The sequence below is a fragment of the Topomyia yanbarensis genome, chromosome 3 (assembly GCF_030247195.1).
Source record: "Topomyia yanbarensis strain Yona2022 chromosome 3, ASM3024719v1, whole genome shotgun sequence".
NCBI lineage: Eukaryota > Metazoa > Arthropoda > Insecta > Diptera > Culicidae > Topomyia > Topomyia yanbarensis.
Window position 1 is genome coordinate 139004939 of NC_080672.1, and position 27891 is coordinate 139032829.

The following is a 27891-nucleotide window of genomic DNA, read 5'->3' on the forward strand; positions in this document are numbered from 1 at the left end:
TCTAAAAAATCTCCAAAAAGAGCGAGGAACGTGCTGAGAAATTTTCAATTTCTTGCTACAAATTACTGTCTGGGGATTGGCCCAAGTTATCTTGATGTATAAGATATTTTGATGTGTAAAACTATCTGAGCAACATAATGGAATAATCATTTTCAAAACAAAATTACACGAATGGTGAGAAAAATGCAGTTTAAGTTTTAAACTGGAAATATTGCATATTTGGCAACACTATAACAAAACATAACTTTTTTTTCTAGATTCACTGACTCGTTTCCTTCAAAATGCATCTCGACAATTTTTTGAAGACTAAATGAAGCCAAAGTCATGAATAAAAGTTAATAATTGATGATTTTTTGCTACGGAATATTTTCCAGGAACAATTATGACACGTCATACAAATTTTGTCATCAATACACACCTATGACACGTGTGAGTGTGGATTTTGTTTACATTTATAGTAAAAACTCGCAACATAGTCAACCGATCTTACCGATCTTCGTAATATTTGAAAGATTAATACAGAGTAGATAGAAGCACGAATTGTCTTCTTTGAATTGTTCATACCATAAGTATCAAGATATTCAATCTCAAAATTCGTTTTTATCGAAATGCGCTAACTGGCGCTTGTCATAAGATAGCACAACAGCGACTATATGTGTTTAGAGTAGCATATCAATCTTTTATTTGTGATGGTAAAATCAAATAATCTTTGGGAAAATTTCAGATAAATTATTGATAATCTAGAAATCTGAAACTCGCGCGTGGTGTTCACTAGACAAGCCACATTTTCAATGTACCCGTGGTCGTGTCTTGTACACATGAACTATGAATAATAGCAATAAAACAAAAGTTGGCGTCTAATAATAAAGCGTTTAATAGAATGTTGGTTAGTTGTTTTATAAACTAGCACATAATTGCAGATTTTTGTTTGCTCCGAATATTTGAGAATTTTTCAAATATTTTTAAAATCGCTCCTAGTTGAAATGTTTTGCGTATCTTTTATCAGTTTTGGACATAATTATTTCACTTTACAAAGTTCAGTAAATTAGTTTCGTACATAAAATTATCTAATTCACTGATGATAGTCCCGACATTTGCCCAAAAATAAGTACTAAAATTGTATGTCTTCAAAATCATTCGTCCAGTCAGCTCTAACTCGGCCAGATAAGGATACTAAAAGCGCGCAAAGCAATAGATTTAAGATTTTTGATTATTTATACATTTTGCGGAGACAAAGAACAAAGTGCCGTATTTCGGCTATGTGAAACTACACCGTAGCGGTTGATGTTAGGTATTGACGTACCCATGCGTCTATTTGTGCATACAAGGACGGTGACAAGGATCCCGAGCAAAGTCGAACATCAAAATTACAACAAGTAGAAATCTTATTTTGATAATAGCATCAAATTGAAATCTTATTTTGCTATCAGTTTTAGATTTTTTAAATATCACATCAAATTTTGATCTCGTTTTGCTATCCTAGTTTCTTAGAAGAATTTTCTATGTTTATATTTCATTGGTGAAGCATCAAAGTGAATACTTATTTTGTTATCAAAAAAAATTTCAACATCTCAATGAGCTTTCAATTTACTCTCACTGATAGCAAAATTAGTTTTCTGTTTGATGTCATAGGATAATTTTGCTGCTCTCCATTTTGATCTTTTAACCTTTAAAACGACCAAAACGACAACAACCTGAGTAATCATTTGCCGAACATCACAACATTAAGAATTTTCGAATGATGAGTAGCCGACAAACTCGACCAATAATTTACTACCAGACCTGGCGAAACCAAATGATAAGTCCTTGTTATTGCTCGGATCCAGCCACATACGCCAGATTACGAGTCAGTTTTTTTGGTAGACGGTATATCAAGAAAGACCTGCCCATATGCTTCTATAAATCATTTGGTACTTTCAAAATCGATATACAGTTTTTGAAATTATTGTTAAAAATACCACTGTCTCCCGACCAGTGTAACGACTACTCCTAGTACTTAAAAGAAGGATTGTTGAGCGTAAAATTAAACAAAATTGAAGATCACTAGTGTGATAAATATGTGCTCTTCCTAGGATATCATTGCTCAGAGGATATTTTAAGAATATCAGTCTTAGAAGCTTTGAACGTAAAAAGTCCTGATTTTATTGATCAGATTTCGTGCTTGGCATACATTCCGATCAATGATATGTCACTTACTTTAGAGCGGTTCAATGGTAAGCGTGACCGCCATCCGTCCCAGATGGTCGGGGTTAAATCCCAGCCGAGGCTCAGGTCGTTGAGATTTTTCTGAGGTGAAAAAATCTGTGGTCCCGTCTTCCTTTGGAAGGGAAGTAAAGCCATTGGTTCCCGGTCCATGAGTTGATGGGTCGATATCTAGTTACTAACAAATATCCTCCTCCTGTGATAGCTGTGGAGTGCGCAGTAACGTATGCGGAATGAAATTTGGACAACGCTTCCAGCTTTAAATCAAAAATGCAACCTTGCGCAAGGTACCATACTAAACGTCATACTCTAGGCACACTTATTTTAAACATCTAGTGTTAATTTCGAACCACTAGGCGATACCATGTGAACAAAATGGCAGCGAATGCACAATCTGGCACCTAGCTATTATACAAAAAAAAGTTTTGGCGCAATGGAGGATTATGGCATACCTTTTGTACAAAAGGCTGATATCCCTCCAAATGTACCACCACCGCGTCTAAATGAGTATTTCTGGAATAATTTGAAGCAGAGAGTATATGCCAATAATTTTCGACCTAAAACTAACAAACATGATGATCAAAATAAAGAAAGAAATCAAGAATATGCCAACATAAATTTTTTCGACTTCTTTGCAAAAAGTTCCTGCAAACTGCCATAAAGCTCCTTGAATAGGCTCATTTTTTTTCTACAATAAGTTAATAAGCTGACAAATGTTTTCATATAGAGAGAACATTTAATAAAGGGTTTTCTACAAAAAAATTGCGTTTTGCATTTTGTCCAAATTTTATTCCGCATACGTTAGTATATACGGCCAGCAACAAAAGCAAGTATCGGACTAACATTCCATCCCTTTCCTTTCGCGACCTACGTTCGGGCCTGGCCGGCGCTGGTATTGATCAATCAACTCTTTAGGATTACCAGGAGTTGCACATTGAAAGGCGTTGCGCTACTCCTAAGCATAATTATCTACTGATTCCCTGTGCAACTTCAGCTAGTCCAGATCGATAACGGAGTTGCAGCCAGGGTGGTCGCACAAGCTCAAGCTCAAGCTAAATTTGCGCTAATGCGTCAACATATTCCATCTACACAGCATATATAACTTTTGAGTGCCTCAGTATAGGGGAAGATGGGGTAAAACGCAACCCCGGGGCAAAATGCACCCTTTGATTATATCGAAAACAGCTGAAAATTTCTCGAAAACGGTAACATCAGTCGGAAGTCCGCCATAGTAAACATACACTGTCAAAGTTTGATAACCGTACATCAATAGCAGCTCGAGAAATAAACAAAAAACAATAACGTGCTCTTCTCATGTAATTATTGTGGCTCATGCAACAAGGATTTTCCCGATCTTATAAATACTGTTTTGCTATTATATAAGAGCATTCCAGTTCTATTTATACCGTTGTTCATTATTCTGTCGCACTACATATGAATAATCTACTAAATAATTCACTTTTTGCTAAAATTATATCTCTGCTCCTTCGGGGGCAAAATGCCCTCTTTTCTGATTTTGCTGGTTTTTAATCGAAAACAGAAAAATCGTTCTGAAAACCTACCAATTGCATAACCTAAGGCTATTTAATGGCACACTTTTGTGAAATCTCGTTAGAAAACAAAACTACTTGCTTGTTCGCCGAGCATTATGCCCCGTTGTTGCGGTGCATTCTACCCCGTTGTTGTACTGCATTATGCCCCGTTGTTGTGGTGCAACTAAGCTATAGAACGTCAATTCTCCCAATTGACGTTCTATAGCTTAGTTATGATCATATTTTCTTAGGGGGTGCGTTTTACCCCATCTTCCCCTACAAATACTTCTGAGTGTCCCAGTGTGGATTGAGGAATCTGAGACAAATAACAACAACTTCACGTCACGATTTGTGCTTACTTATACTGCGTAATTCTACTGTTGAGAGCAGGGTTATAAAAATTGCAGAATAATTCAAGAGGCGAGTCGCTTAGAACAATGTTCTATACACACTGTATCACCAGGGCCGTAGAGAGCCGCGTCCGGCCCCAAGGCTTGTATAACTGCCAGTTCCGCCAACCGTACCCCAACGATGGTTTGATGCGACTACAAAACATCTCTGTCGAATGACCCAACAACACGAGACCTACACCACAACATCACACGCGCAACGCGGTGTGTTGCCGATCCGCATTTGAGCCGTACTATGAAATCGCCTGGAGGAACCCCCGGCGGTTCGAAGAAGACCGCCTGGCGACATGATGCATCCGTCCGAATCTGTAATCCTTTCCGTTGATTTCCGGTGCCGGAAAAAGAAAGTTAATGTCTCACCCCCCCCTGTCAGCTTTGTCCACCCTCTCTCCGTTGTCTCTGTAGGACTTCACCCTCCTTTTCTCTCCCTTGAATGTCTTCCCAAAATTTACGTGCCATTTGTCTTCTAGTTTTAGGTGATCAATATATGATCTCATTAAGATATGCCCAACGGTACCAGTACCTAAAAATAGCCCTAATAAATCCCCCTAATCTTAATAAAAAAATTCAACCACCCCCTCTAGTTATTTTTAGTTTCAATATGTCTGTAAAATGTGCTGCTTAGTAATTAATTAATTGTTCCAATAATTTCCCTTCTAAAAATCCTAAAGTGCATTACTATACAAAAACACACAAAATGACCCCCTCCACTCTTATCTTACAAATATTGTACTATCCCTTCTTGTATAAGTTAGCTGTAAAATTTATTTAGTTTCATTATATAAAAACTAAATTATATTTAAATGTGTAACCCCCTAGTTTTAAGAAATTCAAAATGTAAAACAAAGAAAAAAGGCACCTTTAAGCTAACGCAAACATGCCTTATCAAATAAACGAATTGAATAAAAAAAATTATGATATTTTCCTTAAATCCATTAGTAATGCAGAAAGTTATTGACCATCAATATAACATAAAAAGAAAAATAAACATAGCCTAAGGAGATAAAAAGCATGAGATGCATACCTAAGAATATTAAATTATTATCAACAAGTTATGTAAAGAAATATTCCTACGAACAAATACTATCGAAAATGCTGAATGCAATAAACGTATTGAACAAGTAAATCTGTCACACTTCTAAACCCAGAACCATAGATTTAGCGCGCTCTGTACCTTGCTTATAATACTGGCCGCTGGAGCAGAACAGTTCCTAGCACGTTTTACTTTATTTTTAGGTTAACGAACCTTTAGACTCCTTTTTATTGATCCGCTTTTTCCTCCCTCGCGGAAAGCAGAACAGAGAAGAAAGAAAAACAGTGACCCCGTTTCAAGACCGTTCGGACCGGACTGACCAACGTGAAGCTTTTTCACTCTGCTTGTTTATGGTTAGAACGGCCGTAATAGGCCGAAGATTTGCTTCTCGAGCAGAATATTTATCTTAAGGGTGGTTTTTTAGTTTTCTACTTAATTTGCGTCGTTAAAACACGTGAGTAAAAGAATATTTTCATATCTTAATCATTTTATAATCCATAACATGTTTAGCTGTCCGTCGGGTTGAAACAAGTACCCGTGGTTCTTAGAGACGGTATCGGCATTTGGAATTTTTTAATTATTTAACTTTCCATTGTTCCTAATTTTTGAACAAGTCAATCACAGTCAATAACATAATCTTTATTCAGATGCAAAATAAAACACCAAGAAACTTGTTGCCAACAGAAACGCTGGAGTTCAACGTCTGTAGCTTTATGAAAGCTCAATACACAGAAATCTCCATTTTCGAATCAAACTTACTGTTCCTAAATTGTATGAGAATGAGTTCATATGCCTGTAAGAGAATTACATCGTAAACAAGATCTAGTAACGTTGCTACTAAGAGCCCTTTCAAAAAGGAAGGTATCAAAATGATCTATGATAATTGCTTACTTCCCGTAGGCCAATGCGGGTTGAAAATTGTTTTGACGCAATTTAAGTCTGCAAAACCACAATATGAAACACAATAAGTAATAACTACATTTCATCCCAATAACACTCTTATTAACCCTTGTGAAGGCAAGCTAAAATCCTAACATTAAAAGGCAAGGCCTCTCAGGCCCGTCTAAATTCAAGCTCCTTTTTGCCGTTCTCATATAGAAAGGTTATGCAATCGGTCGAAATTTCGACTTTTTAACCGAGACCCGCAGGGCCAAATCTCTTATACCATTCGACTCAGTTCGTCGAGATCGTAAAATGTCTGTATGTGTGTGTATGTATGTATGGATTGATCCGACCTTCGGTTCTGGAGTTATGTGTTGAAGAGTACAATCACACAGCAAATTTCCATAGAAACTGATACCACCATGACGTCCAAAATATGCAATATATATTAAAATATGTGCAACATTACTTGGCTTTGCATGTCTAGATCATTAATGACCCACCGAAGGCACTTCGACCACATTGGCCAGCTATGGCGGTTCTTGATGCCCCGGGGGAACTTACCAAGTTCCTAAGATAATGTCATACCTATTTCTCAGCGAATTCTTTACCGATTTTTACAAACTTCAAATGAAAGGTACAGCATTCCCATTGGCTGCTGTTGAATTTCTAATTGATCCGACTTCCGGTTCCGGAATTGCAGGATGATGAGTACGAACACGCAGCAAATCCCGATTTCAGCGTATAAGGCGATGGATGTAAAAGGTCAAATTTTTTCCAAAAGGTGAGTACTCGAAAGATCACGTCGACTGTCGATTGGTTCTGAGCTCCATTTCGTTTGAACACGACCAATAAATGTTTCTGGGTTGCTATTAATTTCTTCTGATGCATAACCGGAGTACCTATTCATATTTTTCAGCATCAGATTCATCGTCGGAAGCAATATCATTCACATCTTCTTCCTCGCTTTGCAAATCAGTTTCGGAATCGTCTGCTGTTGAATTTGCTCGAATTTATTTCATTATGTCAGATTCTTTGAGACGATTGAAAACGTGGGCATATCGTCTTATAGACATTTCAATTTTTTGTTGCTTTTAGATCCTACAATTTGAATAATTACGACTACTATAACACAAAGAATAGACAACAAAAATAGACAATAACGACAGAGTTAGGTTATGTTGTATCCAAATAATTGTCAAGTAGACCACAGTGGGTAAAATAAAAGTATTTACCCAAAAAAATATGACACACGTCATTATCGTATGCTATTTTTACATTTCTTATAAAAGAAATGTATAGAATTCGCTCAAACTTTCAAGATTTCTTTCTTATAAGAAAAGGTAAAAAGATAAAATCAATCAAAACATGAAAAAAATTCCTGCTAATATGAAGATGAACTCATCAAATTTTTTTTTCAGATAAATATTAATGTATAAAACCCGTGGTATTCCTAGTAAATATTGCATGCACACCGGGCCTGCCAGGCCCGGCTTGCCTTTTTGTACATATAAAAAATTCAAACATAGCTGCGCATCATTCCATAGATGAAAATTTCACAATTCTTTATTTTTGTTATAGATTTCAAAGCTACTTATCAAAATTTCCATGCCCAAGCTTAGACTGCATACACATTTTTTTGTAACTAAAAAATTGTAACGTGCCGGGCCTCTGAGACCCGGTTGCCTTTTTGAGGGTTAAGGGGGAATTATCATATAATAGGTCAAAATTAAACATATTATTTGCGCGTTGTTCCATGTTAAAGGCTTTTAACTTTTTTAACAAAAAAATGATTTACTTTATTATCTGGGGATTCTAAAGTATAAAATATCTCCTATGTAACAAAACTATGCAAGGTTTGCCCGCTTATAACTCCGCTATTAATAGACGGATTTTAACCATTTATGCACACCACGCCTGTTTGAATCACTTTTTGTTCTTATGCCAAACGTGTAACATCATGGCTATAGTTCTCCACGCAGAAAACCTTGGCTAGTCGTATTTTCAAGGAAGCGTGAACCAGCGGAACTACAGCTTCAATTAATTGGTCAAACTATTACCCAGGTTTCAACTTTCAAATATCTCGGGGTCTGGTTCTACTCTAAAGGTACCTGGGGATTTCACATTAGGTGTCTCAAACAGAAGTGCCAACAAAGGATCAACTTTCTCCGTACAATAACCGGAACATGGTATGGTTGTCGATGATCGAGTACGGGTGTTCCTGTTTCCGCTCCGCTGCGAACATACATTTCATCAAACTGGATCGAATCCAATAATATTGTTTGCGTATTGCTTAGGGTTGCATGCACTCGACCCATACGATGAGTCTAGAAGCGCTGGTAGGCGTCCATCCGCTGAAAAATCGATTTTGGGACCTCTCATATCGATAGCCCATCTGATGCGATATCTTGAACCCGTCGGTAATTGCAAATTTCGAGAGGCTTGTCGAGCTCAATTCTTAAACCAGATTTATGTCCTTGTACCTCGATTACAGGGCACAAATTATCAATCCTTCTTCATTTTATCCCAACCGTGTCAATCTCCTCCATTCTTCTTATTCAACTGTAGTCTTAGACACATCCATGAAAGACGAGATTTCCGGAATCCCGGAACACATACGTCCGCAAGTGATCCCAAGCATCTTTCATAGTAAATTTCCAGAAGCCGACTGCAACAAGATGTTTTACACCGACGGGTCAAGCCTCGACGGTTCAGAATGTAAATTTAGCTGGAATTTTTAATTTTTGCTAGAATCAATTGACTTAGCCTTACAATATGTTTAGCAAAGTTATTGTACTTTGTAAGACCTTTCAGTTCGTCTAAACAGAAGCTGGGGTGGTTCTACTTTTAGAATGATTTGAAATCGAACTTTTTAATGTTTCGAGATAGAACTGGGCTGTCTTCGACGAAGTTGTAGTACAACACATTTTAAACAAATTTGCTGAAGACACACAAGCTCTAGCTTTTATAATTTCCATTTCACGATAAATCCAAATGTGAGTTTTACGGTTATTTCTATAACTTTAGTAGTTTTTATTTTACACTAAAGTGCCCTCTGGACAACTTGAAGATTATTTTAGGGGGTATAATTTGCTTTTAAACACCAACTACTATTTTTTTCATTTCGAAGTCATGAGAACTTTCATATTAAAAACTTTTTCAAGTAGCATTATTTTCGATTAGGATACTGCATATTAAATGCCTTTGCTGTCACATGCTTTCTTTGTAGTATAGATCACAAAACAATGGCAAATTAGATGTTTTTTATATCCTGTAATACTAACTTAAAAATAGTTTATTTGTAGTAAAATGGCAGGTTTACAACCAACATTTTAATTCCATCCAAATTTTTTTCTTGCATTCATTAGCTAAAAATAATTGACACGGATTTTTTGTTTTGACTGAATATGATATTTTTCTCAAGTTATCAGTTTTTGCACTTTTTTAGTTTATAAAATTGAACATTTTTCAATCACTGATAGGGTAATTTGGGGAGAGATGCCGCATATTTCTTAAAATCGATCCTGCATCAAATTAAACCATTCAATATTTGATAAAATCATTTTCATCAATTGCGACAAGTTTCGAAAATACTGTGAAATGGTTTTCGTCATGAAAAAAAAATTCATCAAATTTCCATTAACATTTAAAAAAAAGGCCATTGCGGGAGAGATGTCGCATGTGCGGGTGAGGTGCCGCATGTGTGGGTGAGGTGCCGCATGTGCGGGTGATATGCCGCACCATGGTCACAAACTGAAAAATAATGAACAAAAGTATTTTAGCTATCGTTGATGTTTTTGTGAATAGGGGTCTTCAGCTGAGTTTCATGAAGTTTCATTACACCTATAAATCGGCTAGCACCTTCATTTTTAAGGGGGTAATACCATTTCTAGAAACATTTTTTTATTCAACATTTAAAAAATATTTTTCTTTTCCAACCTTGTGTAACGGTTAAGTTGGAGTAACTTAATTAGGGGTACTATTTATTTATATATTTGTACGAGCGATATATTGGTAGGGGTTCCTTAAAAGCAGTTTTTGGTTGTTTCTTCCAACAATGTATTTATATAACTTTGGTTTGTTCATGAAAGATTCATTTTAAAAAGCATCAATTCGTCGAAATTTTCATTTTTATCCCAAGATTGACATCACCACAAATCAATGCGTTTACTAAAATTAGTGCCTGAAACTGTAAAGAATAAACCAAAGTAACTAATACTTAGATACATATCGCCCGTTTAAATATATAGATAAACAGACTTATATTATTATATGTCACTGTGTTAGGTCCATTAGTTTGTGGATATACCTTATTAATAATCTGTACCTGACGCAAATGATCATTTAATGACATTCCGAGGTGAAACAAATACATTTTAGCTACGCATCCTCCGCCATCGAGTGTGGCATCTCACCCGCAATTTTGATGCAGCATTTCTCCCAATTGTATGGGAGAGATGCCGCACGACGACGTTTTCCTCTGAAATTATGGATGACCGTGCTCATGATCAGAATGTTTTCTAAAAGGTTCCAGCTATTCCGATACATGATTTACCAAAAAAAATCGAACAATTTAAAAAAACGAAATTTTAATGTGGTATTGAAAAACTTTCGGCACTCCGTGATGCAACTGGACGCACATAATCATTAATAATTTTTTGTGAGTTGATAAGAAGGATTATTTTACATCCCCAGTGTTGTAATTCTTCGTAAGACAAACTCGTAAAGTCATATTACCGTATAAAAGTGACCCTATATACGAGATATAGAAAGTGCGGCTGCGGCATCTCTCCCGAAATTACCCTAACTCGGAAACGATTCGATATGTGGAAAAAATATTAAATAAAATAAGTCGCGTTTTCAAATGAGCTTACCGAAAACAATTGGCAAATTCTTTTTTGTAGTATAACTTATGAGTTCTGTAATTTTTAGAAACAAATTGATTTTTTTTTAAGTTGGATAATTTTTTTATTAAGAATCATGTTAAAAAGATTGAGTAAAAGTTTGGGAGTGTATATCAGAATACTTTACGAGATATTACAATTATAAACTTAAAACAAAGTAATTTTACACTAAACGTCCAAAGATGTCCAAATTTTCATGTAATTTTCTCGATATAATTATTAATTATTTGAAAAAGCTAAAAAAAAAAATTTTGCTCCCTCTTAAAAAAATTATTTGCTTCAAATATTTGCAGAATACATAAGTTACATAACAAAAACAAATATTACAAAAAAATGCGGTGAGATCATGCGAAAACGCAACTTTTATTATTTATTGCTTTTTTCATGAATCTTATAGTTTCCGTGTTATCAGTGATTAAAAATGTTAAATCTTCTAAAATTTATAAAAAACATTTTATTATGTTCAAAAACTCATAGCTTGAAAAAATATCATATTCAGCCAAAGCAAGAAATTCGTGACAACAATTTTTAGGTAAAAATGGTAAAAAAATTGAGGGGAATTAAAATTTTAGTTGTAATTCTGACGTAGAATGACACACATTCTGCAAATGTTAGAAGCTAATCATTTTTTAATAACAGTTAAAACATTTTTTTCGCTAATAATTATATTAAGAAGATTGTGTGAAAATATCAGAATGCACTCGAAATATTTTCAATTATACCTATAGCAGGCCTATAATGGGGCGTTTCGTGTAAAATAGCCTTGTATTGAGTTTATAATTGCACGTATTTTGATATCCACTCCCAAAATTTTACACAATCTTTTTAACATGATTTAAAGAAAATAATAAGAAAATTTTTTTGATGCAACTTTAAAATAAATCAATTTATTTCTAATACTTGCAGATTTCATAGGTTATATAACAATTTTTTTTAGGTAAGCTCACTTTAAATTTCTTACTAAATTTTACGCAACTTTTTAAATTTCTTACTAAATTTTATTTAACCCTCCGGAAGTCGCGCTTATGGCCCACTGAACGAGCAGCCGCTGGTGCTCTAAGACGATTTCGCTAGATTTTCAGAGCAGCGTACACTCAGTGCACTAGCGCGACTTCCGTAAGGTTAATATTTTTTCCACATATCGAATCGTATGCGAGCTATCGGTGATTGAAAAATGTTGAATTTTATAAACTTCAAAAGTTCAAAAACTAGTAACTTAAAAAAAAATCATATTCAGCCAAGACAAAAAATACGTGTGAATTGTTTTTAGCTAAAGAATGCAAGAAAAAATTTGGAAGGAATTAACATTTTGGTTGGAAATCTGACGTGGAATGACCCATATATAACTTTCTAACGAAACAATCCAGAGGTTCAGCACATTGAGAGAAAGTGTTCTCCTACAAAATATCTGAAAGTGATTCTAAAGTCATCATAATGAAAAATCAAAACAGCAACAGTTATCTAAAAAATCATTTTTTAAGAAACACCCTAATTTTCTTCAGTAAATTTCTTGTAGACTAAGAGTTCCACTGACTTCGACAAAGTTTTTAAAAAATTGATTTTCTTCAATTATTTGGAAAAAACACAATCTCGAGCCATTAAACATTTATTTTCTGATTTTAATAAATTTAGAACCACCTTACCCACCATTTTAAATAATAAAAAAGTCTTGTACAGTGCAAAATTCTATCGTGCAAACGGAACTATATTTTTATATTGTACAACGTGAAAATAATTTGAACATATTACCAAGGGTCCATTCATGAAAAACCAAATTTTCATTGTAACTTTTTTCAGTTTTCATTTTTTTCTAACCTGTTCTTGAGATGTTTTTCAGAGTTTTTGAAGATGAACATATCCTTCTAACTCATCAAAACTCTAGCTTCTATTATTCAAAAGATATAAGTATGAATGAAAAAGAAATGGTTCAAACTATCAAAATAATAGTTTAAATTCTAGGAAACGAAAATAGCCATTGACTTTTAAACTGCTTTCAAGTCATGATATTCTTGAAATTACAAGTCTTAATTTTTGGCAAAAAATATGTTTTAGTCAATTTGATCATGGGAAGAGGTATCTTGGGGATTTCAGTACAGAATGGGGCCAGTTGTTGCAACCCAGTAACGTACATGACAAAATTTAGTCAGATGAACTATCTGTCCAATGCATAAACTTTGATCATAATCTTCGCTAATTCACTTGTAGAATAGTCAAACGAAACATTTACTGAATTATACATTACCTTTCTAATGTTTGTGACTGTGACCTCGGAAGAAATTTCAAAATTCCAGTGAATCCTGCACATTTCTCTTGTAAGAAATGTGAAAAACAAGAAAAATCAATGTAAGACATCTACACATTCTACACAAAAAATCTCGAAAGTTCCGCCTAATATATCGAAATAAAAATATATATTTTTGACAGCCAAACCGGAAGAAAAATGTATTTGAAAAAAAAAATTGATGGCAATTATTGCATATGTACTTACCAGAATGTTGGTAAATATATCATACTTTTCGGAAGCTTAAACATTAACCCTACAACGGTTTCGTGACTTTTTCTATACGTAAACGGTTTTGTGGGGTACATTCGTACCCCAGCGCTAAAATCGCTCTAATATGTAGGCATAGGCATTTTAATTGAATTTATTATTAAATTGGATAGCTTTAAGATTCGTAAAGAAGCCCGTTAAAAAATATTCGTGTTTTGTCGATTTTATTATGTAATATTGCATTTTTTATAGAACAAGTCTTGAAAATGCGTCAAAATTCTCTTTTTTCCTCAATATTTCTATAACTCCGGTTGTTTAAAACCTATTTTGACCATCTATACGGCGTTGTGAAAATTGCTAAATTTCCTTTCGAACACGTAAGAATTATTCAAAAACCGGCCAAAAAGTGTTTTTATTCCGATGCTATGGTGCATTGTACGTGTATATAAAGAAAATATGTTCCAGCAGAGTCTGGGCTACAGAAGACGATGAGTGGTGCATGGTGCATCTTATATGCAACTCATATTCACGAATGTGTTTTGCCTCATTCGTCCGTAAAAGCAAAAATTACGATAACGATACGAGCGCATTTTCTAGTTACTTTGCTATAGTAGCTTTATTATATCAAATAACAAATATTATTGTTTAGTAATGTTGATGCTTATACAATTTTACACAAGTTTCTCGCTTACTATGTATCGATATTTTGCTTTTAAAAAAAGATATACCTAATAAATTATCCGAATTATGTAAACGTGACAAAACACTAACGTAAACGGTTTTGTGGGGTACATTTGTACCCCAACCCCAGACAAACTTTAAGCAGGCTCTGTAAAGTTGGTCAGGTGAAACAAATAGGTTGCACCTTCTTTTATGGAAGTTTATTAATCAAATTGATTTATGATAAAGATTGCTTGCAGCCCAAATAAACCGTAACGAAATAACAGGGATTGCAAATAGCTCTGGGGTACAAATGTACCCCATAAAACCGTTCTAGGGTTAAAATCACAAACCCTTCTGGAAGGGTTTCAAATTCCTCCGATGGCGGCATTGACCCAAATTAAACGATTCAGGCGCAATCAATATCGCACAGTTTTGGCAAAAAACATTGTGCGCTGTGGTAAATTCGTGAGTAGTGCTAATATCATTTGACTGAAAGCACCGTAAAAAAGTAGATTCTATTTCTTTTTATACGAGGGATAAAAATAACAGTGTTGTCGATCGAATGAACACTCATTTTTTGTTAACGTTTTCATTACAGAGTTAACACAGACAAATAGATATTTCACTCTAGTTTAGGTTTCTCTTACTGGAAAATTACTGTTCATTTACGGGAGTTGCCAAATGTACCGCTTTTGGTTATCATTTTCTTGCCCGTTAAATTTATATATTACATACTTTTATTGATAAACAAGTAATTAGTAAACCCCACCATCATTATATCTCAATACAAATTCAGTATCTGGATAAATATTGCTAAAATCCAGCGAAACATCGAATCATTATATGTGTATACGTGTCCCGTTTGCTCATGTCAAATACTCCTGCGAGTAATTTATTAGCAAATTCTCCGACATCGTTATAACCAGTAGACCTGTGCTGTGTACCTAATTTTCTGCGTGCCGAGCACAATATTTACAATTCGACCCCAAAACTGAACTGTCGTGACCACGTTGACACCAAAATAGCTAGAAACGGAAACCATGCGGGGGCTACGTTTATTTTGGCCAAGAAAGTGGAACTATAGGGTAATGAGCATATTTTCGCCCTGTTTCTATTATCGCCCTACCCATTTGACGCCGTGGATTAGTGAAGCGTCTGTCATCTTTGTTCAAGGCATTTGCTCAAATGGTAGTGTGAGAATATGGGCATTTGATTCAAGTTTTGGTTGCGCTCAACCTGAACAATTTGACCATTCTCGTTCTGTCTTTTGTTATTATATTGGTTCTTAGAAACGAAGCAAAGATGCTGAAGCCATTTTGTATGAATTCCTTCAATTAGGCTGAGTAATATTGAAATAATGCGGAACCCTCTTAAATAGAGCCAAAAGAAGCTCTTTACCTTAATTAGGTTCTCCTCTGTTTGACTGTGTGGAATGATCCTGGACGGAAACGAGAGCTTTTTCTTTTCCCTACTTTTACGCAATATATCAAATTTTTTGATTGTTAAGGTAGTCATTTGGCTGTGAGATTCGCAATGTCGATTAACGGTCATTATTATCTTTTTTTCCGTTTCCAGAGTCTACTTTGTTGATGATATGCATTAGTCGGACGCCGCATTAGACACCTAGCAGAGCAGTAATCTACGTGTGCCCTTCGTAGAAAGCTCGGCGCCATGCTATGGGCATAAACATGTTCAACCAGAATGATGACACCTCGACAGTCGGATCACGATCGCGTTATGGCTACTACTACTCGACGTCATCACCGTCATCATCGGTGGAAAATCAAAGATACAACGAACAGACAAGCCTATTTGGTGATCCGGTTCTACCGGCAAGTCGGCATACGGATCTGTTGGAGGGTGGTGATCTGTACCAGAACCTTAAGAACAACATCGAACTGTATCACTCGAAGCTGTACAATGAACAGGAGAAGGCCCGACAGGCGGAACGGGACAGGATGTTCAATCAGTTTACCGGCGGTAATCAGCAGCGGACAACCTCTTCGGCTACCAGCAGCAGTGTGAGGAATTCACTGGGAAGCAACATGACCAGTTTAGTTGACGATCCGGCTAGAAGGTTTCCACGGACGCAGTCCGCCAGCACTGGAGTGGAGTTCGCTGCAAACAGGTGAGCCAATTTACTACTGAATTATCACTAGCGAATTAGAATGTGTGTTGCGTATTTGCATGCTATACATATTGTAGTTTTATAATTGCAGTTTCACTAGTTAGATTTTTAAGTAGATAGTGATTTGAAGTTTTGCACTAAAATTGTACTCTAATGACATTCAAATCATTTTTGAAATCGCGTTTGGAGTCATCGGTGGATACCTCAAGTTTGTTTTAGTTTAACAATTAAATTCTTTTCGAAATATGCATGCACTTTTAAAAAAGTTGACATTTATTCAGCAGTTTGAATAAAATAAAAAACCACTTGCCGGAACCGCAGTCAGTGGCTTGGCATTTCCGAAAGGCCATCCTCGAGTGCAACCTTGGTAGCCTATTACAGGAGAAAACCGTATTTGCTCTCCATCGCCAATTACCCGTGCCTCCAAAAATAACTGTTCAACTTAGTATCCTCGGAAAAGTTCACCGAAGAAATAACAGAGAATAATAAACGTAGGTTGTTTTTCCTCCGCACCGTCGTTGGTTAGTGATATTGAACCTTTGTCCAAGGTTTTCGCCAAGGGAACAAAGTTGTACCGTATGCCGACAGCAATTAACAATCGCTAACATCGTGTTACCATCCCATGCGTATGACTGGAATTTGGTGAAACTACCGAATTTGCTACTCCGTTTCTAACCCCAGCACTTCGCCTCCTACCAACAACGACCGACAATCGGAATGCCAAAGCTCCCTGAACTTCGCCTCCATGCCACCGCAATCGCCGTCAGTTAGTGTCCTCGAACGACGGTATTGCGGTGGATACAGCGGACATCAGACGGCTCAATGTGTGTCGGTTTTCAGTAGTCCACGGCATGAAGTCTAAGTGAGGGGGTTGCGTTCGTGCGGGGTGTTGTCTCATTTGCATAAACAGAATAAAAATTGTGCCATAGCGTGACCACACTGGGAGAGCAACCCCGACGTTTCGTCGGATCAACTGTCCAGGGGGTGGTAGTGAGCTGCTGTTTTTTTTCGTTGAAAGGAGTGAGGGCAACTGCGAGACTTATTTGCCGATACCTAGTTCTTATTTTTGCTAAGTCGGTCGCTAGAGGCAGGGTGGCCAATTTTCCCTTTGTTTTAGTTTCGTGTGTACACACTATTGCCTATGATTATGCAAGTAACCTCAATTTCGGTGCGCGTTTTAATGGATTTTCATTTACTGTATTTACATTATTAAAACTTAATAATAATAATAATCTTCTTAGGTATATTTTTCTCAATTATGTGTATATAGAGAAAATGTGGTCAATATTTGTTAAATTCTGAGCAAACTCGACAAAAACCTTACGTGACAAGTATTCAAAGGAAATTGAAACCATTTCTTCTGATAAAAAGCTGTCGAATATGAAATTAATTCGACAAAAACAAAAATTCGGCATGCAGAATATAAAATCTTTTGTAGTCAATTTATGTTTTAATCTTGAAATGGTGTTGTGTAATAGTAATTGAACCAAAATCTCACATTTTCGGAAAAGTTTTTGGTTCCAAAAACTCAAAATTTCAAGATTTTTCCAAGTCCGGATTGCCGAGTCTTATACACCAATCGACTTAGCTCGACGATTTGCAACAATGTCTGTGTATGTATGTACGTGTTCTTTGTTATAGTAAGGTTTAAAAAGCTTCAAAAGCCGGGCCTGTACTGTATTAGCACTATGTTGTACTCACGACTCTCTTTTGTGGCGAACCACTAAAACAGTGCTTACTCTTTGTTCACCTTTCTTCCCAACGGAACTACATCAAGGTATTATTAGGGATAGGGGTCTCGTTGTGCTTTCGTCGCACTTCTTTTCCTCGCGAGTTCTCCGTAGCTGCCTCGGACCTCACTTGATACATGAAATTGCTCGTTCTTTGAGCCATTTAGCTCTTCTCTTGCTTTTCGTCTCCATCTATTTCGTTCTGAAGCCATTTAGCTCCTGTTTCCACGAGTCATTCTGTTCCCAGCCTTACTACGCTCGACTCGGATAGTCCCCGGCGGTGGACTCACCCTACTCCGACCGAGAGTTCCTCGACGGAGAAATTTCTCCCAACATCGATACCCGCTTTCCTGAGCCGCTTAGCACCCAACTTTATCGAGATCTACTCGGACACTATCCGGCGGTGAAACTGCCCTACTCCGACTGAGAGTTCCCCGGCTGCGAAATTTCTCCCGGTACAGATGTCTGTTTCGTAAACCAATTAGCGCCCAGCCAAATTGGAATCCTCCCTACTGTGTGTTCCTCGACGATGAATTCAGGACGATCCCTATGCTTGTTTTCGTGAACCATAAAGTTCCTCGCTTCGATCCGATCTATTTGATTTAGTCTCGACGGTGGACCTAGCCTACTCAACGGACTAGGCAGTAGGTGCTGATGTATGTCCAGCGATTCCGGTTGGAGTGTAGCTTCCGGTTCATTGGTGCCCCCACACCTGCTTGCTGTTCGGCGCAGTCTACTCGAACTAATTCCGAACTAGTGTGCTCACGAGCGGTAGGGTGTCGGGGTCGGTCTAGCGATTCCGGTGGAGTCTGGAATCCGATTTGCTGGCACCCCGATGACTTGAACCCGGTGCTGCGTCGCGACTCAATTGGTCCCCCGCAGTGGATTTAGTTTACTTTTGCGGAGAGTTCTCTGGCGGCGAAATTTTTCCCGAGCCCGATTTGTTGTTCTACGTCGGCCCTCTGATCGGCAGCACTGCCTTTCGCCTACTCTGTTGACCGCATCCTAGATATGCCCATCGTGGCATATTTCAACGACGATATTGTTAACTGACCCCCAAAAATGCCACGTGTGACGCATCGTTTGCTCACACTCGTGCTTGTCAACTTCGCCCGGTTTCCGCTTTTAGTTCAACGCAGCAACCCAGACCGGTACGCCATACCTCAGTATTCAGGATAATACATCCGTCTCGTGCTGAATCATTCTCCTCCGATGTACAGTATGTCCTTGTCAATACTTTAGTTGTCCGCGCAGCCTTCTCGTATACATCGTCGGCATCGCTGTTGTATTTTAACCGATCCTCGACTATCACACCCAGGTGCATCAGCGTAAGCATCGATGGAATTGAGTGTTTGCCGAGGCTGATCATGATACTCTGGTTTTTAGGTTTCTGGCCAGCACTACCTCGGTCTTATTGTGAGCCAGATGAAACTTGGCGTCAGCCATCCAGGTTTCCACGATGCCTATTTCCTGTGCCATCAACATCTTCACCCCCTCAAGGGTCTCGTTGGTTTTCGTCAGCACAACGTCATGTGCAAAGCCGACGATCTCAACTCCCCTGGACATTTCCAGTGGTAACACTCCGTTGTGCATTATATTCCAGAGCGTTGGGCCAAGTATGGAGCCCTGAGGTACTCTTGCCGCGACCCTTATCAACATCTGCCTCATGTTCGTTTCATGGACCGGTGCTCGGTTCTTAACTTTTAAGAACCTTGCACAAATAGTCCGAAACCCTCATTCTGTGCAGCGTTGCGGTGATCGCCACCCAGCTGGCACTGCTGAACGCGTTCTTCACGTCAATCGTAACCACGGCGCAGTAGCGATTACCCCTTCTCTTTTGCTTCTTTGCTTTCTCCGCGCTCGCGATGACTGGGCGGATGGCGTCTACCGGCGATATCCCTTTCCGGAATCCTAACTGCCTTTGCGATAGTCCGTTCTCACTTTCAGCGTAGTTCGTCACTCGTCAGCCTGTTGGGGATGACCCTTTCCAGCAGTTTACCAAGAATATCCAGCAGGCATATAGACCGATACGGTGCTGGATCTCCTGGTGGCTTTCCTGGTTTTTTGGTAACTCCAGCTTCTGGATCTTTCATCTATCCGGGAAATAGCCATCATCCAGGCATTTCTGTAGGACTATCCTGAACATGTCCGAAAACGCCAAGATCGCGGGCTTCAGTGCCACGTTGGGAATACCATCCGGCCCGGCAGCTTTCATCGCTTTTAGCCCTTTGCCACTATAACGAGTTCGTCGTTGGAGACTCGATTGTCACCAGTAGTTCCTTCCTCTGCATCAACGTACGGTGTGGGCGGCCATGCGGTTGGGTCGTGCTTCGAGAAAAAAACCCTTCACGATAATTTGAAGTTTATCAGCGCACATTGCGACTGGCGTCATTGGACCCTTGATCCTGTCCAAAACGTACTTTCAAACTGTACTTTTCCTTGTAGAAGGTGGACTTGCTTAGCACTATCTCGCGTTTAAAAGCGGCGCTGGCCCTTTACACTCTTCTCTAACTGTCGCAGATCATGCTCTCTGAAAGCGTCTGCTGGTTTTTAGGCAGCTATTTCCTCGGGTCCATTTTCCTCGGCATTGTTACATCACATGCCCTCGCTACTGTTTACGACAGCTCATCGGCATTTGGAATTGGAATGACGCTATCAGCACGAAGTTCTTCCACAAAAAGGTCCCTGTCGAAGTTCATTATTTTCCACTTCCGCTCGCCAGTCCTCACTCTCGGCGTTACCGTACAATTATGCCGACCAATGGTGTAGTAGATCGCTTGGTGGTCGCTATGTGTGTACGGCGGAACATTCGTTGTACAGTCTTACATCCAGCTTGCCCAGGGCTTCCAACAAGCTGTGACCTCTTGCGTTGGTCAGCCTGCTACCCCACTCCACGTCCCAAGCGTTAAGGTTTCAGTTTTTTGACGCTTTCTCCATACGATGAATTTTTATGACGTAGGTTTATTCTAGAAAGTTTCAGATATCAACGAATTACATAACCTTCATGAAATCTAGTTTTGACGTCAATTTTTAAATATAAGCTTTTCGTGATAAAGTCGCTTCAGCAAAGTTTGATGATGCTTGATTACATATCAAGATTGACAGGCATCAGTCTACTTTCTACTTCTGCCCAAGTCAGACTTACAATCGAACCAAGTGAACAACAACTAGCAACCTCTCGATCTAGTGTGCATTGTCTCGAGAACAAAGGAAACTTTTAATTTATTCTTGCCATCATGAGTAAAGTTGACGAAAAATCTCTGCTCCGACCCAACACTGCGGTCGTTGACTTTAAATTCTGTTCAATAAGATTGAGTTTTCGTGAAGTGGAATACCTGCTGAAGGTGAAGATGCAGCTAAAGCTCAAGGAGGCTATGTATCTACAGTATCTGTCGTGATTTCTGGTTAGTTCTATGTGCTCCGGTGGAAGCGGAGCACGAGATTGCTGGCCTTCCATAGCAATTGATCACGCTAATCCGGTCGCTCGCTGGGCACGGTGTACTTTTTTCGGTCCTCCTGTAGTGGCAACCAGTTGACGTGCACACTACGCGCGAATCGGCTCGTTCACTCGCCTTCCGCTAGATTGGCTAGGTGGTGTACTGCTTCGCCTCTGCTGCTGCTGGGTAGGTTGAATGGTGTACTGCTTCGCCTCTGCTGCTGCTGGGTAGGTAGGATGGTGTACTGCTTCGCTGTGGTTGCTAGTGGCAACCCGTTGACGCGCTTGCTACGCGCGAATCGGCCCGTTCGCTTGCCTTCTGTTGGATTGGCTGGGTGGCGTACTGCTTCGCCTCTGCTCCTGCTGGGTTGGTTGGATGGTGTACTGCTGCTGCTGGGTTGTCCGTCCACTAAGGCGTTCGATGTTGGAATGGCTTTCTCCGCGCTGTTACAAACAGCTTTATAGGTGCGCGGTCATGTGCTTTACGTTCAAGAGTTGGTGGGGAGGCAATGGATTGCTGCTGTTGCTAATGGCAACTTGTTATCGCTGGGGACAGTATGCGACGCTTTCTCAAGTGGATTTACAAGGCTGAAGAGTCAATTACGAACCGTGATATTCATACGTTGGGAACAATCTTTCAGGATTCTAGAATAGCTTGTATTTATATAGATATATTTTTTTTTATTGTTTTATTTCACTGCTTACTGCTACAATACTCCTGTCTACTACTCTTGATACAATATTTCACACAACATATTTTCTGATATTCTTATTTTTTTTTGCTATATTTATATCAATTCATTTAATTGTTATTCTGCGACAACTTGTGTGTGATTTTTGAGTGCCCCGAGGTTCCTATAGATATCCTTTTCTGTTCCGGTCAGCTACAAGGACCTGTTGAATAACTTCACTATAATGATAGAAGTTTTTGGTTAATTAAATAATAATATTTTTACCTGATCTCCATTTGCTGATCATGCACATATCTTGAGTAAAATTCCCAGAATATAGTTACATTTACGAGATAGGGGGCGTACTTTATTATGTGATTGGACATAATTCTTCAGCGCAGTTCTCCAATGCACATTGTCCAGCAGCCGCCAAAGCCTTTTTAATGCCGCTATTCTGCCTTTCTACCGCACCATTGGATTGAGCACTCAAGGGTATGGATTTGCGAATCTTGATGCCCTTATTTTCCCACGCCTTAATGAATGTGTCGCTCTGGAATGGTGGCCCGTTGTCACTCTGTATCGCAAGAGGGTACCCCCAAACTTCGAATATTTTGGCCAGAGCAGCGTTTGTTGTATCTGCGTCGATCTTTTTTACTTCAATAACATGGATGTACCTTGAGTAGGTATCTACTACAACCAGAAATTCTCCGTAGCCAAAATCATTATCTGAGAAAAAATCTATTTGTAGTATTTCCCACGGGCCTTCCGGTAACTCTCTAGTCGTCAACGGAAGTGGAGCATTTTTCTTTGAAAGTCTTAAACATGTTTCGCAGCATTCTATGTACTTCTGAACCTCCGCGTTTAATCGCGGCCACCAGAAGTGATTCCTCAAAATCCGTTTCATTGACGCTGCTCCCATGTTACCTTGATGTGCTAGTTCGAGTGCTCTTGATCGCAATTTATGTGGTAATAAAACCCGATCATTTTTAAAAATTAAAACACCCATTAAACGGAAATACTTAGCATGGCATTCGTATGCCCTCAGTTCTTCTTTCCATATTCCTTGCTTCAGAGATTCTCGAATCTCATTCTGTTCCTTGTCCTTTTCCGCTTCTAACTCAATTTCATTCCAGTTCATTCCCATATTTCCTGAATCCAAGACGAAAAGTAGATGTCCTTCAGAGGAATCATCGAATCATTCGATCGGTTCACTGGCAATCACCAATCTGGAAAGCGCATCCGCGATGTTCATATTCCCTGGGATACTTTCAACGGAAAAATCGTACGACTGTAGACGGAGTGCCCACGCTTCTGCTCTCGAAACAGATCTTTTGCCGATTCGATGCATGCCGCCAAAAATAAACTCATTTGATTTGGCATCTGTTCGAATCTTAAATGTCTTGCTCATCAGATAGTTGGAAAATCTTTCAACCCCCCAAACCATTGCTAAAGCCTCTTTTTGTGTGTGAGGATATTTCTGTTCTGCCGAAGACAATGCTTGTGAAGCGCATGCGATTACCCTTGGGTTAGAACTGTTATCGAATTGGACTAGCACTGCCCCTAGCCCATGCGGTGAGGCATCAACATAAAGTTCAGTTTCGTCTGCTGGATTGTAATAGCCAAGAGTCTTGATCTTCGTCCAAGCAGTGCATGTCAGATGCTCAAACTCTAGATCCAAATCTTTCGACCAGTAAAAATGATCTGCTCTAGCTAATTCTCTCAAACGCCATGTTTTGTCAGCTCGATTGTGGATAAATCGATCAATGTAATTGATCAAACCAAGAAAGCTTCTGACTTCGTCTTGAGTCTGTGGTCTGCGAAAATTTTGGATGGCTCTAATTTTTTCATCTTCCACACTCCATCCAGCGGCAGAGAGCTGGAACCCTAAAAACGGCACTTCTTTCTGGTTTAGCAAGCATTTGTTTTCATTGATCCTGACGTTATGATCCTCTAATCGCCTGAATACTTCCTTGAGGTTTGCATCATGTTCCGCCTTCGTTGTTCCGAATACTAACACATCGTCCAAGTAATTGATAGTACCCTTACATCCTAAGAGAATGACTGACTGCATAATCTCTTGAAATATATCGGGAGCATTACATAGACCAAACGGAAGTCTCCGGCATCTATATAGTGCGTCTCCAGAGAAAAAGTTAGTCAAATGTCAACATCGCTCATCAAGTACCACGTGAAAGAAGGAATTTTTGAGATCTATGGTTGAAAACCATCTTGCTCCATGCAGTTCCATCAGTATGGCTTCAAAAGTAGGCATCTTAAATGGCGTTCTGTGGATACATTTATTTGGGCCTCGCAAGTCAACAACAAGACGAATATCATTTTTACCTTTCGGTACAACTAACAATGAAGAACAGAAGGAGCGATCCATGTCTTCAGTAACTGGTTCGATGATTCCTGTTGCTAAAAGCTCGCTAAGCTTTTGTTGTGCCAATCTTTTGAAGCCTGCTGGTATGTGTGTATATACATTCCTAGCAGGAGGCATCTCTTTATCATAATGAAGTAGTACGAGTGGTACGTTGAATTTCGGAAATTCCTCTACTGGTGAGCTTGTAATTGAATTCATCATAGCCAGCTTGCATTTCCAAATGTTGACATGACCTCCAACAGGTACTCTCAACCCTACGTCCAATAGACTGTACCGAGCAGCTGTGTTGAAGCCCAACAATGATCTACTCTCTTCAACAACATAAAATTTAATTTGCTACAACGCTGATCTCCCCTTGTGAAGCATATGCGCGCAGTGTTTTGTCAGATGTATACTTTAAATCATGTAGCTTTCCAGCTTCAGAGTTATCAGAGAGTATCGCATTCAATGTGTTTTTCGTGATGGTATTTACTTGAGCCCCTGAGTCAATGAAAAATACTACACGTTTACCAGCTACGCGTCCAACAACAAAAGCATCCTCCTCTGTTGGTGGATCATAATCAGGCACTGCATTTATGAACGGGTCAGTAAAACAATCAGTAGATGAAGATTTAAGCAATGAATCATCTATCGCCTGGAAAAAATGTTTTGTTTTGTTCTGTACATTCAGCTTAAGCTTGTTTAAGTTTCTTCAAGAGAAAAGCTATCTTATCTAATTTTCCTTGAAACAGTTTTGAGTACAAGAACTATTTCTCGCTATATATTTACACTTGTTGTCGATGTAAACTGTCTTTTTTTTGGCTGAACTACGTTGAATTAGGTTCTAAAAGATGGGTGAAGTGCATCCGAATCCCAGCTAGAGCAACGAATAAAATTTCAAATACAGGACTTTGAGAAACGAAGCGAAAAGAAAACCAACATCCAAGCGATACAATTAAGAATATGAATGTTTTCTCTAAAAAAAATGTACCAAGCACTCTAATAAAAAACCAATTTCTTTATTCAACGAAACTTAGATAAGATAAGCTACAATTCAATTGAAATTTATTCAAGGTCGTCATTATTCATTACCTTCTCCTCATTTTCTTCGCCATTTTGCATCATTGCCGCAATTTTCGGTTCGGGTTCTTCATTTCTGGTTTCGTTATGCGGACGCTTCTGTCCAGCTCCATGCTGCGGCACAGATATGCAAGCACGAGCTAAATGTCCACGCCGCCCACAATTGTGACACACCTTGTCTAGATTGGGACAACAAGCAGGACCATGGTAGATGCTAGCGCATCGCCAGCATGCGTTCTGAAGGGGTCCTTGTGGGCGAACTTGTCCACGTCGAAGTGTTCCTCTTCCTCGTTGGGTGCCTCTCAACCTAAATGCTGTACCCCGACTGATCTCGTGTATCCAGGCGTTTTGAAACAGTAGCTATTGTCACGTTGTTCTGGCGGTTTAGCTTTTGATATTCTTCCTCGTTGAATAGCTCCATCTCCCGATCGCGTACCAATGCGATCAAGCTGTTCATGTCTCCTTGGGAAACCCAGTTTCTGTGAGCCAAAACTCTCACACGGCTATCGATGGTCCCTTTGACGATAGTTCGTACTAACGCCTCCATTTCTTCCTCGCTCTTGTAAGCACACAGCTTTGCAGCAGCTGCCGCACGTCGCACGAATGAAATATTTGATTCACCGCTATGCTGTACGGTGTTCATTAGTTTTGCACGTTGCCCAAATGTAAGTACGTGATCCAAAATAATTATCCAATCGAGAAATGGCATTGGAATATGGCATAATGCGTTCGTCGGGCATATCTGATGTAGATGACGTTCCTTGCATCACATCCAGTAATTTTGGACCTGCCTTTATCCGAAATATGTCCATTTTAGCTCGCTCATCGGTTGCATGGACAAGATTGAATGACGCGTTTAGTATTTCCTTCCATTGTTCGTAGGCTTTTTTATCTACCTCCGTCTCACCCTCCGAGGGTTTGCATTTTGGGATATTCAGGGAGCCAAGGGACATATTGCTCATTGTCGTTAGCAAGGATTCGTTTCCCGCTGCAGTCGTTTGCTGTTGCCCGGCCTCATTGGACTCGAAGTTCAAATAATCGTTTTCTGCTGTGCTTAGTTCAACTTCGTGGAGCATCTGCTCATTTTCGGAACGGATTCTAGCCAATTCAGATTTGACTGCCGAAAGCTCCTCCAAAAGCATCTTCCTTGTGATTTTGCTTTTTGATTTTCTGTTGGAACAAAAAGAAATGTACCAGTTCAGTTACTCTGTCTCGACTATCAGAGTTCTTATAACACATATTTCAGCACATTTGCATGCTTGAATACCCTGTCTCAACTACCAGGGCATCATATCGTTTTTTTAGGAAACTGTCTCGACTACAGTTCCATTTACTCGATTGCATGTTTTCAATTCAACTGATATATTATACTTACCGGGTGAGGGATGATTCGGTTCTCGTACCGCCTGCGCCATTGTCGTGATTTCTGGTTAGTTCTATGTGCTGCGGTGGAAGCGGAGCACGAGATTGCTGGCCTTCCATACCAATTGATCACGCTAATCCGGTCGCTCGCTGGGCACGGTGTACTTTTTTCGGTCCTCCTGTAGTGGCAACCAGTTGACACGCACACTACGCGCGAATCGGCTCGTTCACTCGCCTTCCGCTAGATTGGCTAGGTGGTGTACTGCTTCGCCTCTGCTGCTGCTGGGTAGGTTGAATGGTGTACTGCTTCGCCTCTGCTGCTGCTGGGTTGGTTGGGTGGTGTACTGCTGCTGCTGGGTTGTCCGTCCACTAAGGCGTTCGATGTTGGAATGGCTTTCTCCGCGCTTTTTTTTTTATTAAATCATATTTTATTCAGTTTTGTTTGTACATTTACTTAATATAACATTTTTAGGGTTTCAACTTTTCGTTTTTCAGCTATAGTTTCTTCTTCTCGTTTTATTTTGTAATTCAGTTGTGGTATATGAGAAAAAAATTACATTTCAAACTGTCGTTTAGTTTGTTTTTAATTTGTTAATTTTAAAATCCTACCTATCTAACCTAATTGAAAAGCCCACGTATGAGCCTGGCTTCTGAATACGATGCACTGGTTCCAAATCTCTCATAGCATTGGATAATTCGATCATCAAGCAAGTCCACGTTTGCCATCCGGTGAACCTCTGTTGTGCTTGTCCTGGGGTGAAGGTTTAGGACCATTTTCAGGAATTTATTTTGTACTCTCTGCAGCTTCAAATGGTGTGAGCGGGCGCAAGTCTTCCATACTGGAGATGCATACATCAGCATTGGCAAAACAATTTGTTTGTATACCGCGAGTTTGTTCGTGGTTGACAATTTAGATCGACGGTTTATTAGCGGGTATAGATGTCTAAGCAGGATTATGCTTTTAGATACCGTTTGGTCCACATGGGAACGAAAAATCATCTTTTT

General features: G+C 39.0%; 1 protein-coding gene across 3 annotated transcripts in view; it reads left to right on the plus strand.

The window, feature by feature from the left end:
• LOC131692720 (protein stum) overlaps positions 1-27891 on the plus strand; it is a 184885-nt gene that overhangs the window by 51370 nt on the left and 105624 nt on the right. For 2 of the 3 annotated variants that reach the window (XM_058979942.1, XM_058979941.1), the window contains exon 3: positions 15693-16245. In XM_058979942.1, coding sequence (XP_058835925.1) covers positions 15794-16245 — 452 coding nt within the window. In that variant the 5' untranslated portion in view covers positions 15693-15793. Of the gene's footprint in view, positions 1-11839; positions 11901-15692; positions 16246-27891 lie in introns of those variants that run through there. The other variant, XM_058979943.1, reaches the window with a different exon arrangement.